The sequence below is a fragment of the Octopus bimaculoides genome, chromosome 26, assembly GCF_046866305.1.
Source record: "Octopus bimaculoides isolate indiv1 chromosome 26, ASM4686630v1, whole genome shotgun sequence".
Taxonomy (NCBI): domain Eukaryota; kingdom Metazoa; phylum Mollusca; class Cephalopoda; order Octopoda; family Octopodidae; genus Octopus; species Octopus bimaculoides.
Genome location: NC_142953.1, coordinates 26,156,383 through 26,174,398, shown reverse-complemented (window position 1 = coordinate 26,174,398; position 18,016 = coordinate 26,156,383). Strand labels below are relative to the sequence as shown.

The 18,016-nt window shown below is 40.0% G+C and overlaps 1 protein-coding gene across 2 annotated transcripts in view; it reads right to left on the bottom strand.

The window, feature by feature from the left end:
* Nucleotides 1–873: 873 nt before the first annotated feature.
* LOC106883969 (uncharacterized) overlaps nt 874–18,016 on the bottom strand; it is a 17,799-nt gene continuing 656 nt past the window's right edge. Inside the window, exons 2-5 of one of the 2 annotated variants that reach the window (XM_014935128.3) lie at nt 10,090–10,183; nt 6,836–6,900; nt 4,684–4,828; nt 874–2,289 (exon numbers count right to left, since the gene is read on the bottom strand). In XM_014935128.3, the coding sequence (XP_014790614.1) occupies nt 1,892–2,289; nt 4,684–4,828; nt 6,836–6,900; nt 10,090–10,183 (702 nt within the window). In that variant the 3' untranslated portion in view covers nt 874–1,891. Of the gene's footprint in view, nt 2,308–4,683; nt 4,829–6,835; nt 6,901–10,089; nt 10,184–18,016 lie in introns of both variants that reach the window. The other variant, XM_014935127.3, reaches the window with a different exon arrangement.

The window sequence follows — 18,016 nt, the reverse complement described above, 5'->3', positions numbered from 1 at the left end:
CTGATATCCTATTCATGGAAGTATTTTGAGATCTCGGTCACTTATCTGGATAATTGACCCTATGGATCCCAAGACTAGAGACAGTACTATCCAGGACTTTTGTTTATTTTTAACCCAAAGAGGGGGGGGGAAACAAAACAAAAAAAAAACTGGAAGGCGAAAGAAAAGGTACTTTCAAGAAGTCAACACTGAGAAGAGACATGCCAGCAGTCGAGGTCATAGTTGCCTCCCTTAGATTATTTCGGCGAGCTTGTGGAATCGAACCAACTCGAAAATGTCTGAATTCTTGCAATCAAATATCAGATTTGATACTTTCTCTTCAGTTGGTCCAGCAAAACACTGGAATCACCTATTCTACAAAAACTATAATTAAAAATTTTTTCTCCACAAGAGTAAAGCACTGAGTCAGTTTTGAGCTGTTTACGAATGAATATGGGGGGGGGGGGAGTATGCAAGATTTGGGGTTCCACGTGCGCAAAATGGTGAATTGGGAATCCACAATAGTACTTTAAGGGTCCATATAAAACTTAATTCAAATGCCTGTTGCAAGAAAGTCAGGGTGTGGCAGTTAATGCGGACAATGAAGGAACACCCAGGAGATGCTATCTTCAATCCGGATTCAAAGTGAACCAGCCAGTAGGAGACCTTGGGGGGGGGGGAGACAAAGAACAGAATGGCTGGATAATTAACATTCACAGTGAGTGTTGGTCACACCTGAAAATCCATCAGGTAAGTCTGATGACCGTGGCTTCTGACAGGACCCTATGGAGGAAGTAATCGAGGATTCTACACCCAGGAATAGTGGGTACAGAAGATGAATGAATGTGCTGGTTGCTAAAGAGACAAACTAAAAACAAAAGAAAGAGCAATGTGTAAATTTATATGAAAATAATTTATTACAGCAATCAATAGGATAACTTGTTACGATGTGTACCCATTTCAAAAGGAAGGGCAGTTTATGAAAAAGAAACAATGCTAATATTGTTATTTATTTCAATGAAATAAAGTTGTATTCATCTGGGAAAAACAAACAACCCTTTTACTGTGGAAATCAGATATATCCATTCAAAATTTCCTTCTTAACTGGAGAAATTAGTTTTATACAGCTGTCAATTTTTTTGTTGAGGAATGTCATATTTGAAACTTTTTATTGAAATACAATTTTATTGAGGCAATGCGACTTGCAGAAAATTACCAATCCTATTTTTTGGTAGATATGCAACATCATTACTGAAATAACTATGAAAAATAATTTCGCATTTAAAGGGTTATACAAATAAACAATAACAATATGCAAACTACCCGTGTCTTATTTTTTCACATTTGTATTGTTTCATTCATTATTTTCTTCAATTAAATTTTTTATTCTCTCCATCATTAAATTAATAAATTCGTAGCATAACTCAAACAATTAGTCTGTTATCTCACTATAAAGATCATCACCTTGCTCTCAAGTCCATTGCCTCACACTCAGTACATCACACCTCACTGTAAGGTCATTGTCTCAATGTAAGGTGACTAATAAACTCACGACAAAGCTGTTATACAGCTTTGTCAAATCCTTCATATGCAGAACATTTTATGCTCATGTTATATGTAAAGCTTTACCATTTTTATGTGGCAAGAATATCATTTTTACAATAGTGGCTCAGGAAATGAGATTAATGGTTTAGATATAATTTATCATTAACTCATTAATTTTAATATTTCTAACAGCACTACATGATTTTCCATTTTTTTTAGCTAGATTTTATTCAAGATTTAATTATTGAAGATGTTGAGAACAGATAAATTGACCAATCAGAAAATTTGTACGATTCACATCTAATCCCAGACACCATTGACATAAATCACTTGCTTCACTTTTTCCATATATTTTTCTTCCTTTTTTTCATTCACAAAACGTCCGATAAGCATTGACTACATTGTTCCAACTTTCATCTAATTCATCGTGAATCGTCCTCGTGTTACCATAGCATCTGCGTAACAAGTTTAAGTTCTGTACGCAGTTGTGTAAGGACACTGGTTCCTGTGACGGCCCCAAATCTGCATTCATTATGTTTTTCCTTAATGTAACTTCTTCCTGGAAGAGTTCCACCAACGACCGATTTACTGATGTGCATTTACTTTGAATTTCCTTCATCAACTGATTGAAATTGTTAAATTGTCTTAAGCTTGGAATTAATAACTTAATTGCCATTTCACCAAATTTGGAAGTCAACTCCTCTTCATCAAATGATATCAACATGCAATACTTGTGGGTTCGAGCCAAGTTAACACGAGTTTTCCCTGTAAAACAGAATAAAACTGTGGTTTATATATTTTTTATCCCTCTTTCAGGCTCCACCCCATTCTTATAATTCTAGCTCCAAGTCAAACTATTTAAAGAATAAAGAAATAAACAAAAGACCCCTAATCACAATTAATTAAAACAAGAAAAATCAAACGAGCCCAATAGTTATCAGGATGCAGGATTGTACAATTCTAATTCTGGTTCAAGGCCTTCAATTTGAAGGGGAGGGTCAAGTCAGCTTTATTTACCCCACTACTGGACAGGCATTTTATTTTACCAACCCCTAAAGGTAGGGCTGGATTAAGATCCATAAAGGCCCTAAGCTCTTAAAAAGATCTTGGTGCCCCTCATATATATGTAATTCAAAGTATAAATAATAAACTATAAACTTTTACTTTTTAAAATGAAACAAAACTAACAATAAGATGGAAAACAATGTTTGTTGTATGCATCAACTTCATTTATATTTGAAAAGGATATCTACTTTTCTCTTTGCAAAATCTGATCAGATTCTCAAAATTAATCTACATCTGCTTCTATACTTAAGGCGACAAGGCCTCCCAGATCTTATTTTAACAAGTCTAAAGTGATTTCTTTTGTGTTGTAAATCATCTACCATTTCTGAGGTACCCGCCTCCCTTACTGTCCTAAACATTGGCTTATTTTGCATAATGTTTAATTCAGTGCTGCTCAAAGGAACAAAAGAATTTTGTCCGATGTGCTAACATTTCTGTCAGCTCATCATGTTTCAAATTGTTACACAAGATCAGCAGTCTTAGGGTGTGGGTCAACTTGATTGTATCAATCTCAGGACTTGATTAATAACTTTATTTTCTCCAAAATGATCGAAGACGAATTTGGCTGGATTTGAACTCAGAATGTAAAGCATCAGAAATGCTGAAAATGTGCAAATAATTGTCCCAGCTCACCACCTAAACCATTTAGCATTTAAATCAACCATATCCAGTCAAAATATTCTACATGTTTTATGTTCAAGGTGACCAGATCTGGCCTCTCACAAACCCTACAATGTCATTAAAAAAAACAATAAACAGCTACCTCATCAAAATCTCAAAGCTACGAAATAATCATGTTAATAACATTAATTCAAAGTGAATAAATAAGCATTACATTTGACAGAAGAATCTGAATGCTAAAAGATTGATAATAATTTCAAATTTTAGCACAAGGCCAGCAATTTTAAGGAGTGGATCGAGTATTGTACCGAACACAATACTCGACAGGTTATTTCATTGATCCTGAAAGGAAGTTAACATCAGCGCAATCTAAAATCAGATGAAATGCTTCAGGTCTTTCCTTTTGATTCTTTATTCCAACGATTTTGCCATCTTGCCTCATTCACCTGCCTCTATATAATGTGGAGTAGCCATGGACCTCCTATACAAAACAAACTTATTCCTGTCTCTTGTATCATACCTCTCAACCAACAAGGCATGTAGCTTAGTGGTTAGGGTATTTGGCTCAAGTCACGAGTTCAATTCCTAGTAATGCATTGTGTCCTCAAGCAAGATTTTAGTAGGATTTGACCTCAGATTGTAAAGAAACAGAAGAAATGCTGCTCAGCATACCTGTCAGGTGTGTTAACAATTCTGTCGGTTCACCTAAACCCTTTAGGCCATTCAGCTGACAAAAATGCATTGTACCTGTAATTCAAAAGGGCCAGCCTTGTCACATTCCGTGTCACGCAGAATCTCCCTGAGAACTACAATAAGGGTATGCGTGCCTGTGGAGCATTCAGCCACTTACACATTAATTTCACAAGCAGGCTGTTCCATTGACCAGATCAACTGGGACCCTTGTAATTGTAACTGACAGAAAGCCAGTAACCCCTCAACACTGCATAAAGCCTCCTCATTCTGATTCTTCCCCTCAAAGTAGGGGACTCTTTAGTCTTATTGTTCTTGTATCCACTGTGGGAGAAGGAGAAATTGTTTTAATGAATACTTTTCCATGCTTGCATGGGTTGGACAGAGTTTATTGAAGCAGATTGACAGCTGGATGCCCTTCCTGTTGACAACCTTTACCTGTTTCCCAAGCAAGGTAATATTTCCCCATGGTCAAACATTTTTGCAGAATATTGGAAACGAAGGACATTCATTTAAGACAAAGAGGCATAAACATATCCACACACATCATGGGCTTCTTTCAGTTTCCATTTACTAAATCCACTCAAGGATTTAATTGGCCAGGAGATATAGTAAAAGACACTTGCCCAAGATGCCACATGGTGTGACTGAGCCTGAAGCCATGTGGTTGGGAAGCAAACTACACAGCTACACTATGAAAGGAATCCAAAATAAACTCAGGATTCTAACCCTGAAAATGTTAGAGAAGAGCAGTGCCAGACCAAAACAAGTGTGAATACTTACTACAATGAGTGCCAATTACTTTTATACACAATTCCACGGACGTTTGTGGTGTTTTTGCCTTTTGGAAGATGTGAAGAATAATTTCTTCAACCTCCTTTAAATCATAATAACTGGAGACCAATTCATTAAATTCTTCTTCATGTTTCTGGAAAGAAAGAAAAAAGAACCATGAAAAATAAAAAACTTGTTCGGAAAGTATACAACATTATTAAGCTAGGCACTAAGAAAGGAGTGACCCTGGTTGCATGAAGACCTACAGCAGTCACCAAAGATCACAATCACTTAAATGCAATCCTTAAAAGAAAATGAATTAAAGAAGGGCTCCCCACCCGTCAAACTAAGGACCAGTACTAGGATGCAGAAAAATCTAAGTTCTATTTTATTGACTGTTGCAGTTTGCAGAGTGTTTTTGTTACACATACAGAGAGAGAGAGAGAGAGAGAGAGAGAGAGAGAGAGAAAGAGAGAGAAAGAGAGAGAAAGAGAGAGAGAGAGAGAGAGAGGGAGGGAGAGAGAGGGAGAGAGAGAGAGAGAGAGGGAGGGAGAGAGAGAGAGAGAGAGAGTGTGTGTGTATATATATTAGTCTAGTGGTGGTCTGCCCATAGGAAGGTCCTGTGCATGTAAACCTTCTCCAACGCTCTGTATGCGACCCAAGAAGGCCTGTACCTTCCCCTGCCATCATAAAATAGATTACTGGAACTTTGGCCTCCACAACTAGACTACAGACGAATACTGGATTGGTTTTCTATTGCCTTCTCCATCCAAGTGGGATTTGAACTCAGAATGTAGAGATCCGGAAGATATACCATAAAGCATTTCTGCTGATGCACCAACGATTCTGCCAGAAAAAGGTGTGGGCTGCAAAGGGAAGCTGAAGCTGTTCAAAACACTGGTCTGACAAGTGTTATTTTACGGATGTGAAAACTGGAAAGGGACAAAAAAGTGGAAGGAGAAAAAGAATGGACAGAATCTAATTCATAATCTTAAAAGGAGAATACTTGATATCAAGTGGCTGCAAGGAGTCTGAAATAACAATTGAGACAACAATGGGTATCAACAGAATCAGGGACAAATAAGATGCAGGCATTTGAACTGGGCTGGATGTATCCTCAGATAAAAATCAAGAAAGCTATTGTACTTGGTCAGATCAATAAGTATCTGGACCGTTGTCATAGTAATGAAGCTAAAGCATGAAGAATGAAGCCACTTGGTACAGATTGACTTTGAACTCTGCTTTGCATGCACACTAAGTTTTAACATTCTAGCTCACTTGTGCTGTTTACAGCAGTGCTTGGAAGTAATGTGTGTAGCATGTGATCATCGCATTGACCATGATAGAGAAAGATGAGCAAAGAATCTGCATCAAATTTTGCCAAAATCTTTGTGATACCTGCTTAGAGGCCTATGAAAAGTTTACAAAACGTTTTCATTGTTCTCGACAAGAAACCCGAGTGTGTTTCTGGTCAGCTGAAAGCAGTTTTGGCACAAACTTGGCAGACATGTGTCTCATACTCAAATCCTCAATAATAACTGACTGAACTTAACTGTAACATCCAGATATGCCACAGATGGTGATTCCATGATTTCCCCTCAGCTGCACGTACATCTGCAATGTTTTTCTCAGTTCTACTGGGTGCTGGCAGACATCTTTTTTACTTGTCATTTGACTGCTGCCATGCTGGAGCACTGCCTTGAAGGGATCTAGTCAAATAAATTGACCTTGGGATTTGGTTTTTAAGCCTAGTATTTATTCTATCGGTTCCTTTTGTTGTAGTGCTAAGTTGTCAAGTGGTGATGGCAGACACAAACACAGACACACATATATACAGGCTTCTTTCAGTTTCTATCTACCAAATTCTATGCAGCGGGACTGAATCTGAAACCATGTGGTTGGGAAGCAAGCTTCTTACCACACAGCCATGTTTGCACCTATAAAAACTAGCGTTTCCATGCTGGGAATCTAATCTGGGCTACCTGAGTGAAAGCCAGGAATCCTAACCACTAGACCATACACAAAATACAGAAAACATTTGATATCTTAAGCTTTATAAAACATACAGATTTTAGTAAATCAACTGACAAGATTACGTATGCAGGCAAGCACACTCACAATGTGCTTTTGCATAAAATATTTAAATTTAAAAGGTACTCACCTGAAAAAGCTTGTCAACACTGTTAATAAGAGTCACCTTAAGTTGTATAGGGTGATAGCATTTATCTGGAAAGGAATATTTAAAATACTGAAAGTAATCTAACATGATTTAAAGGGTTTATTATGTAAAGTGTTACTTAGCATACAAATTAATGAACTTATTGTCATTATTCAATATCTGTCTTCCATGCTGGCATGGGTTGGTTGGTTTGATAGGACCTGACTTCAAGCTCTGTCCGCTTTGGCAGGATTTTTACGGCTGGACGACTTCCCTGACACCAACCGCTTTACAGAGTGGACCAAAAGGTTAAACACAGAGGCAAAAGGTGAAGTGTAAGAATCTTGGGGCCACATTTACAAGAAATGGGAGGCAGGAGGATGAATTGGATGCCAGGATTGCAGGTTCAGACACAGTTAGGTGCCAGCTTCAACATTTGATCCTCAAAAGAGGAATGGTTAAAAAAAAGCCAAACTTGATATCTTCATTTTGGTTTTTGCATCTATCCTCAATCTTTGGTCATGAATGATGGGTAATGACTGAAAGGGTATGATTGTGAGTTCAAGTGGCCAAAATGGGGTTCCTCTGGAGGATCTCTGGAGTAATGTTACTAGACAGGGTGCTAAGCTTTGAGATCAGGGTCTCTCTCTCCAGGTGAACCTGCTATTTCTCCACATTGAAAGATCACAGCTTTGGTACTGCAGACATGTGATTAAAATGTCAAAGGAAAAGAATTACAAAATGGATTCTTCAAGCTGAGTCACCTGGTAGAAGACCAAAAAGTAGACCAAGAATGAAATAGTTGGGTAATATCCATTAGTCTCAGTTGGTCAGACGAGGGAAGCTGGCAAGAATTCTTAATGGATGTTTTAGATAGGATGCTATGGAGGAAGTGTCTGAGTACTATCACCACAAACCTCCCAGGAATAGCAGGCAGAGAAAATGAATGGTTGGATAAATCCTAGCTCTGGAATGTGAGAGGAAAGAATTGCAAGATGGATTCTTCAGTTTGAGCCAACAAGCAGGAGACCAAGAACAAGATGGTTGGATAATATCCACAGTCTCAGTTGGCCATACTCAGAAATTGTGCAGGAAAGTGTAATAACTTGTTTCTGATAGGACCCTGGGAGGAAGTTTCGGAGGATTCTTCTACCATGACACTTCTAGGAATAATGGGTGGTGGAAAAAAGATGGTTTGTTGTTAATCACCTTTGCAGTTTATTCTCAAAGAACATGTTTCAAACTGGAAGATAAAGCATTGGTAGAGTAGAGTTTAAAAACATTTACAGCAGTAACCAAAGTGTGTGTGGGGGGGGGGGGGCATGGAATGATGGTTGTAAACCAGTTTCATCAATCACAAAAACCATGCTGTTTGTCTCTATTCTGTGAAAAGCATTGAGGAATACTGCTTTGCCTGGAATCAGGCGAGAGTTGGTGGCAGGAAGGGCATCCAGCCATAGAAAATGTTTCAAACTGACCCATGCAAGCAAGGAGAAGTAGATGTTAAAACAATGAGAGACTGATCGATCAATAAATTGATTTCGTACTTTATCTTGTCTACATATTTGACAACTAAACAAAGCCTTATGATCAAATACAGATGGCGCCATACGCTTGCAGTCCACTATAAAAGCATTCCTAGGCTTACTGATAGGTCTCAACTTGTGTGATCTTTATAAACAAAAGATGTGCATAACCATGTCTACGCTGCCTCGTTCAGTTGATTACTTGAGTGTTAGGGTGCTTGGAAACAAGGAAGGGTTGGTGACAGGAAGAGCATCAGGCTGTACAAAACCTGTCTCAATGAATTCCACCGGACATATGCTAGCACAGAAAAGTGGGCATTAAAGACATGGTATGGGGGCATGGACTGTATTTGCCTAAGATTACTACTAGTATTACTACTACTGGTGGATAACTCCTTTGTACCACTCAGGCAACAACCCTCCAGTCCATGGGTCTGTTTCGGTAGTTGTTACTGGTGAGTGAGGGTTTTATGAGGATGGAGTGCAAATCCCCCCTCAATTTCTTTTAGCTGCCTTTTACAACATGCAGAGGAAATGCTGGGTCTATTCTTTGACACGCTGGTCCCGACACAGCATAAAAGTAACATGAAATGAAGTGTTTTGCATAAGAACAGAACACACTGCCCAGTCTGGGAATCGAACCCACAGCTGTGAGCGCAACACCTGAACCATTAGGCTACAGGTCTTCACAAAGAGATGGTGATGACAAAATTCTTCAAACCTTTGTAGTTGCTGGTTTAAAAAAGAAACACGTTTACTACTCCTCTGGTTTCATTCCAAGTTTGTGATACTGAGAGATATTTGTTCGAGTCAAACTGTGGCCATGCTGGGGCACTGCATTGAAGGTTTAGGCTTGGTGGATGAGAAATTGTTGAACTAAATGTTTTATTTTGATGCCCACATTTCCATGCTTGCCTGGGTTGGATGCAATTTATTGAGGCAGATTTTCTACATCACGGTGTCCTCCTTGCCACCGACCCTCCCTTCCAAGCAAATTAACATTTCCTCATGCCTGGTCAGGTTTGGACATGATTTTGGAAATGAAAGTTTGTATGACAGTGGCACTTATTTACAACTTTGGCATGGTGTCAAGCCAATGAAACACAAACACACACATACAATGTGCTTCTTTCAGTTTCTGTCTACCAAATCCATTCACAAGGCTTTGGTCAGCCTGGGGTTATAGTTGAAGACACTGGCCCAAGGTGCCATGCAGTTGAACTGAACCCAGAACCATGTGGTTGGGAAACAAACTTTACACAGCCACACCTGCACCAATTACATTGTATAAATCAGAAACTGATGCTGGCTACTAATAAAGCAAACGGTTGAAAAGTTAGGGTAATTTTTACAGCCTGTAAGGTGCAGGGATCAGAGGATATAGCATTCGGCTCACAATCATAAGGTAATGAGCTAGATTCCCAGACCGGGATGTGTGTTGTATTCTTGAGCAAGACACTTTATTTCACGTTGCTCCAGTTCACTCAGCTGTAGAAATGAGTAGCGACATCACAGGTGCCAAGCTGTATCGGCCCCTTTGCCTTTCCCTTGGATAACATCAGTGGTGTGGAGAGGAGAGGCTGCTGGTCTTCCATAAAACTTGTGTTTCGGAGGGAAACTGTCTAGGTGCAATCCCATGGTCGTTCATGAGTGAAGGAGGTGGGGGGGGGGGGTGTCTTTACCCTTTACCCTGTATTAGGCAAGACATGGAAGAAGAACAGTTGGACTTACATGTCGAGTCATCTTCACGTTCCACTGGAGAATGAAGTCGAGAACTTTGATCAGACAGGAGACGAGTTGTTTGACTTACTGGGTGAGAAGTGTCCTGTTAAATGAAAATAACCATCACAATTGTCTTTCGCTACAAATACAGAGGGAGTGGTAGTAAGGAAGGATCGGAAAATAGATTTATAAGCCCTAAAAATTCACTCCATAATTGCCCACGGGCATATGGTGTAGTGGTTAAGGGCGCAGACTACTAACCCTAAGATTCCAAGTTTGAGTCCAGGCAGTGACCTGAATAATAGTAATAATAATATCAAAAAATACCTTAGGAATGAGAACCCAGGTTCAAAATTTCCCCAAGACACCTGATGAAGGCTGGAGGGTATATCAGCTGAAATGATGTGCTAACAACAAACAGGATGAGGACAAATATCTGTCAAATGTAAATAATGTACATAATTCCTCATCTCTTAAATATAGAACTGTTGGTTGGCACTTTGTTGGTTACGACGTTGAGGGCTCCAGTTGATCCGATCAACGGAACAGCCTGCTCGTGAAATTAACGTGCAAGTGGCTGAGCACTCCACAGACACATGTACCCTTAACGTAGTTCTCGGGGACATTCAGCGTGACACAGAGTGTGACAAGGCTAACCCTTTGCATTACAGGCACAACAGAAACAGGAAGAAAGAGTGAGAGAAAGATGTGGTGAAAGAGTACAGCAGGGTTCACCACCATCCCCAGCCGGAGCCTTATGGAACTTTAGGTGTTTTCACTCAATAAACACTCACAACGCCCGGTCTGGGAATCAAAACCACGATCCTACGACTGCAAGTCCGCTGCCCTAACCACTGGGCCATTGCACCTCCACATAGAACTGTACGAGATTTCAATATTGAATTTTTTTTGGTACATGCTTTACTCTTAAATCATTTACTGTAAAGCTGCATCCTTTGATGTACCTTAATAGCAGATACAACCATTATCCCCCACTGTTACAGCTACTGCGGAAGCAAACCTTTTCTTTTAATGATTTTGTCTCAAGGCTTGAGACCACTGTAGTGTGAGAGACTACAAAGAAGGAAAAGAGAGAAGGGTACAAATTCAAAAGCTGTTTACTGAAAGCTTAAGGATTGAATATCATAAACCAGAGGAGAACAAGACAATGCTAGCAAGTTCCAGAGAGCAGCAGTCAGAGGAAAGAAGCTATTTGAATAAAAGGAGCTATGACAAACAGGAAGTTCAACAGGGAAACAATGGGGCTGGGAAAAGAAATGGGTAATATGTTTGAATGCCTGACAGGAGGTATTAGACCAGAAAATTCAGAGCAATGACCATGGAAATACTTATAGAAATCACACACACATGCAGGTAGCATTTTTGTTACTCTTTGCCCGCTACCAAGCCCTGTATGGCTACTCCAACACCTTATGTCAAGTCTGTCTTTTACTCTCGCCTCTCTATACAATGTAAAGGATGGCTGACCAACCAACGAACATTTGTTGTGGTTATTTTTAAATAAAGATTATAAAATGTAATTGTCCTCTTAATCTTAATTGCTACATGTAAACAATGCTAAAAATCAAATTCCAAGATATGCTATTTTATCTTTATTAAAAAAAAAAAATACCATTATATATATATATATATATATATATAGTAAAACATGAATAAAAAATAAACAAGTATGAATTAGATGTATAGCAAATATATTCGATATTAGTGAAAGTTTAAGATGGAAAAAATAGGGGTGGAAATGGAGTTTTGAGCATGGCTCTTCATCGGAAAGGGGGAAGTCCAGAGAAGAAGAAAAGGAAGAAAAAGAGTATTTAAAGGAAAGAAAAAGCATGCGTCGTTACATGGCCAAAAAATAACTGACCGGAAGGTGAGAGAGAGATACAAAATACGGTTTCTGAAAGCAAGCAAGGAAGAGAGACACACAGACAAAATGCTAATTAAATTAATTTAATAAATCTTAATGGTAATGACTAAGTATAAAAGATGCTAGAATCCCAAATCCTTATCAAGGGAGCAAATAACAGGTAAGGGCCAGCTGGACACAATCGCCGAGAAAATAGCTATCCTTCGAGGTCCCAAACCTCATGATGAGAAAAGTAGTTTATTATCCCTGGTGGTGGCAAGCCGGCAGAGTCATTAACATATTGGACAGAATGCTTTCAAACAGCATTTCTTCCCATTTTATGCTCTGAGCTCAAATGCTGCCAAGTTCAACTTTGCCTTTGGCCAAATGTCTTCGATTATAGTTCCAGGCTGGCCAAAGCCATGGGAGTGGATTTGGCTGACGAAAACTGAAAGAAGCCTGTTGCATTTGTACATGCACACTGTGTGTGTGTGTGTGTGTGTGTGAATGCATGCTTGTGCACTTGCATGTAGGCTGTGTGTGTGTGTGTGTGTGTGTGTGTGTGTGTGTGTGTGTATGTGTTTTCACCACTGCTTGACTGGCATTGCTTTGTTTACATCCCTGTGACTTAGCAGTTCAGCAAAAATAAATCCTTAGAATAATTATCGGGCTAAAAGAAAAAAAAATGTACCTGGGGTGATTTGTTCAACCAAACCCTTCAAGGTGGTGCCCTAACATGGCTGGAATCCAATTACTGAAACAAATGAAAGACAAGGCTTTTCGATGAAAACTGACCCCTAACTTGGCCCATTTATTTCATTTTGCAAAGAAGACATTCAGCTTATCAAACCACAACCAATTTAATTGGGGAAACAACCCATACCAGCCACTGCTTCTGTAACAAACTTTATATGTTATACGCACACACGGGGAGCTTGTAGAATCGTTAGCATGCTGGATGAAATGCCTAGTGGTAATTCACCCATCCTTCAACTGCACCCCACACATAATAATCAAGGGGGTTGCAGTCTGGGGAGTTAGGTGGCCAGATGTTAGGGGTGATGTGGTCGCAGAAATTGCCTGACAGCCATTCCTGGGTTCTCCTGCTTGTGCGACATGGTACAGAGTCCTGTTGCCCGACATAGGGCCTTCCAGCAACCACTCTCTTGACCCAGGGCAGCACTACCTCCTCCAGGCACTTGATGTAGGTCTCCGTGTTGAGTCTGAGTCCATATGGTAAGATGAATGGAGGCATAATATCGCCATCACTAGTGATCACTCCAAACACCATGATGTTGACTGGATGTTTGATTTTTATCACTCTCAGTACATGTCCTCAGATCAACACCCAAACACTGAAATGTTCATATTGTAGCTTCTGGCGCAAACGCCAAGCTGTACAGCACGTAGATTCCAAATTTCTGGCAGAATGAATTGCGTCATGGTGCTGTTTTTCTCAGACAGTGCCCAACTGACCCCATTATGCTGTGTAATTGGCATAATCAAAAACAATACGCGAAATTAAAATATAAAATGACAATTTACCCATCGCACCTTGTATGTATATAGGCATGCCTATACAAGTGTGCCCTAAAAGGAAACAAAACTAGGGGAAAACAGTTGCGGAGGGGGGGGGGGTGTGTGTGTGTGTGTGTGTGTGTGTGTGTGTGTGTGTGTGTGTGTGTGTGTGTGTGTGTGTGTGTGTGTGTGTGTGTGTGTGTGTGTGTGTGTGTGTGTGTGTGTGTGTGTGTGTGTGTGTGTGTGTGTGTGTGTGTGTGTGTGTGTGTGTGTGTGTGTGTGTGTGTGTGTGTGTGTGTGTGTGTGTGTGTGTGTGTGTGTGTGTGTGTGTGTGTGTGTGTGTGTGTGTGTGTGTGTGTGTGTGTGTGTGTGTATCTACACGCGCGCACACACATATATTGTTTAGACCGTTAGTGGGATACATAGTGATAAGAAAATGAGATGACAAAGGAATAAACGATCTTATGAACTGCATATTCAAGGCTCCGATGAGACTACAAGGTGTTATTCAGGCACTCAACTATGAGCTCACTGCACCTTAGTAGAAACCGCTGTCAGCTGGTGACATCCATAAGATAGTTTATTCCTTTGTCATACAAACCGAAATGTACAGTACTAGATACCCATTACGGATATATAATACACCCACTCTGACAGATATACGAATGCACTTTTCATCACTTAACTCTTAGCTCTCACACAAGCAATATACATATAAGCCAAGAGAAACAACTCGATTTCGCCAGTGGTATGTATTTGAATAACTATACATCCTGCGCGCACACACACACACGCGCACACACACTCGCCCACCCACACACCCCTTCAGGTAGATGGCCCTGCTCAGTATGTAGAAAAGGGGTAGGTAGTAACTCTATTAGATGTACCCGGTGCAAGCTATGGACACATAAGAGGTGCAGCAACATCAAAGGCAGGTTAACTAGCAAGTTAGTTTTTGTTTATGGCAGATGTTCAGGTGCAATAAAGGCTGTAAACAAACAGGAAACAACTTCTATCTCATTCCAGGGTGAAAAACTAGAGGTAGTTGATAGCTTCCGCTATCTGGGCGACCAAGTTAGTAGTGGGGGTGGGTGCGCTGAAAGTGTAGCTGCTAGAATAAGAATAGCCTGGGCAAAGTTTAGAGAGCTCTTACTCCTGCTGGCGACAAAGGGACTCTCACTCAGAGTAAAAGGCAGACTGTATGACGCATGCGTACGAACAACCATGCTACATGGCAGTGAAACATGGGCTGTAACTGCTGAGGACATACGTAAGCTCGCAAGGAACGAAGCCAGTATGCTCCGTTGGATGTGTAATGTCAATGTGAATACCTGTCAGAGTGTAAGTATCTTGGGAGAAAAGCTGAACATTAGAAGCATCAGTTGTGGCGTGCAAGAGAGACGATTGCGCTGGTATGGACATGTGGTGAGAATGGAGGAGGATAGCTGCGTGAAAAAGTGCCACACCCTAACAGTTGAGGGAACCTGTGGAAGAGGTAGGCCCAGGAAGACCTGGGCTGAGGTGGTGAGGCAAGACCTTCGTACATTGGGCCTCACCGAGGCGATGACTACTGACCGAGACCTTTGGAAATGTGCTGTGCGTGAGAAGACCCGGCAAGCCAAGTAAGATCATTGCCAGTGCCCCTGGACTGGTTCTTGTGCGGGTGGCACATGAGATGCACCATTTTGAGCGTGGCCGTTGCCAGTACCGCCTGACTGGCTCCTGTAGGATTTTCGAGCGAGATCGTTGCCAGTGCCCCTGGACTGGCTTGTGCGGGTGGCACATAAAAGACACCATTTCGAGCGTGGCCGTTTTCGTGCGGGTGACACGTAAAAGCACCCACTACACTCTCTGAGTGGTTGGCGTTAGGAAGGGCATCCAGCTGTAGAAACTCTGCCAAATCAGACTGAAGCCTGGTGTTGCCATCCGGTTTCACCAGTCCTCATTCAAATCGTCCAACCCATGCTAGCATGGAAAGCGGACGTTAAACGATGACGCGCGCACGCGCACCCACGCACGCGCCCACACTCAGACCTCCACCCACCCACACCCCCCGCACGCGCACAACCCCAGCCGCGCGCGCGCACACACACACACACGGTAATCTTCAAGTTTAGGGGGATAAAAAAAAATATTCAAGGGAAATAACTGAACGACTTAACAGTATTATCCGTTTTCTTCTAGCTGTTTATAAGTAAATCACACCCTAACGTCAATCAAATCACGTGTGTGAATTATTTATAAACAGAGATGTACGGAGAATACTGGTATGACGTTCAGTTACTTCCCTTGAATATTTTTATTTATTTTTTATCCCTCTAAACTTGAAGATTACCACACACACACACATATATATATACACGGACTTTGAAGTGGAAGTCCATTTCGCAAACATAATAGAAATTGTTTTATCTTTAAAATATTGTATATATGGAATGAGGTTGGTGGTGGTGGAAGTGGTGGAATACTATCAATACTTTGTGAAATTGAAGGATGGAAAATCATTTGAGTTACAATGCAATTCATTTCGAACAGGATGTTTTTCTGCATCTGATTACAAACGGACAGAGTATTTTAGAGAAGAAAGTTCAAAGTTACAGAAAGTACAATGGTTTGTTTTTTGTTCCTAAATATTGTTTATCCTTTTCCTCTTAATTAAACCCGGAAATATAATATATATCAGATAACTTGTCAAAACATGCTAGATTTATTTTTTTTGATATTACATAATACAATAATGCTTCACCCTTTACCATGGTGACTTGCTCCTCGGTGAAGATATCGGAAGTGTAAGTTCAAATTATTTGAGCACTACAAAGTGTTTTCTGTATAAAGATTCTCGCGATTTCATCTGTTGATATATATATATCTTAGATGAAAGATAGTTATAGTCCCTACAGACCGAGCATAACTATTTACCCATCACGGCGGACGTAAACAATGTGGACCGCAAAAAAAAAAAAAAAAATTTTTTTAAATCATTATAAAATTATACATATTTCGCAAAAGAAAAAACAAAAAAAATTTTGAAGAAGTGAAAATTGAAGAATTTGGGGTCGTGGGGGAGGAGGGAGAATTAAAATTCTAAAATGCCGTTTCTTTTTTTTTTTTTTTTTGCAGAATCAGAACCTCCCTACTCGAAAATGGGGGATTCTGTATAAAAAAAAGAAAAGAAAAAAAAAACGGGAGTGCGGTCTATATTCTTTACGTCCACCGTGTGTGTGAGTGTGTGTGTAAGTTACACTGGCTATCACTAACGACGGGTCTGGTGCTTAACTGGCACCTGGCCAGTTGCTACAAGTGTCCACGTTGATCCGATCAACAGAACAGCCTGCTCGTGAAATTAACGTGCAAGTGGCTGAGCACCCCACAGACACGTGTACCCTTAATGTAGTCCTCAGGGAAATACAGTATCATACAGACGATAAGCCTGGCCCCTTTGAAGTACAGGTACGTGAAATAAAGTGTCTTGCTCAAGGACAACGCACTGCTGGGAATCGAACACACTATTTTACAATCGTGAGCCGAGTATCCTAAACCACACGCCTCCACGGGTGTTTTACTAAACATTGCGACAATTACAATACTTTGGCTTGTTTGTGTCAAATACTCGATACTTTTTCCAACTGGAGGTATTGTTGGAAAAAAATCACGAGGTAAGTACAAGGATGTAAATAAAAAGGCCAAAATATGGAAATAAGAAATTATGAATATATGTCAATACATAAAGGGTAGGCCAAAAGTCACAAAATAAGTTTAATACATTCCAGAATTGTCAAAGACATGCTTCGATTCTTCAAAAAGCGAATAAATGAAATAATACACACGTACTTGTACAAGGTGAACAAAATGAATAATAACGTAAATAAAATGTCAAATGCTTTGATGCGTGGCTTCTGCCCCCCACTATGTATATATAATCGGCCAGTAGGTCTTGAATTCGAAATGAGGCACAAAACTTCAGAGCAGTAATACTTAGAAAGTTGTTTGTTATGGCAACCGGTCAGAGAGTGACCACTGGTTTCGCACCTATAAAGCTCTTAGCGGTATAGGCGACTCGTCGGTGCCGATAACGCTAAGAGATTTCTAGGTGTGAAACCAACAGTCACTCTGACCGGCCATAACCTTCTAAATATATAAGGTGTTTATACAAAGGGAGAAAAAACTCACACAAGCTTAAATGATGTATGTAGTACTTATACTATATTTATACTGCCGTTATTGGAATTTCTTCTTTTAGAACATCGTCATTTTATAAGATTTTTGCTGCCGATAATCATTGCTATTTCGATTAACAAACTCACGAGATTGGGAATAATTGTTGAAAGAATGAAAGAAATATAAATTCCAATCTTCAAAACTAATTATTCATACTCCACGACGGAAATGAAATTACGAATTTTCTATCAATTTGAATTATCCGATTATATATCCTGACCCTATTATCCGATTATATATCCTGCACTTTTCAGATAACAACTATTTGTAAAAGTGCTTTCGGAGGTACGTCGGGAATATCTGAACCCTACTGAACTCACACACACGAGCAAAACT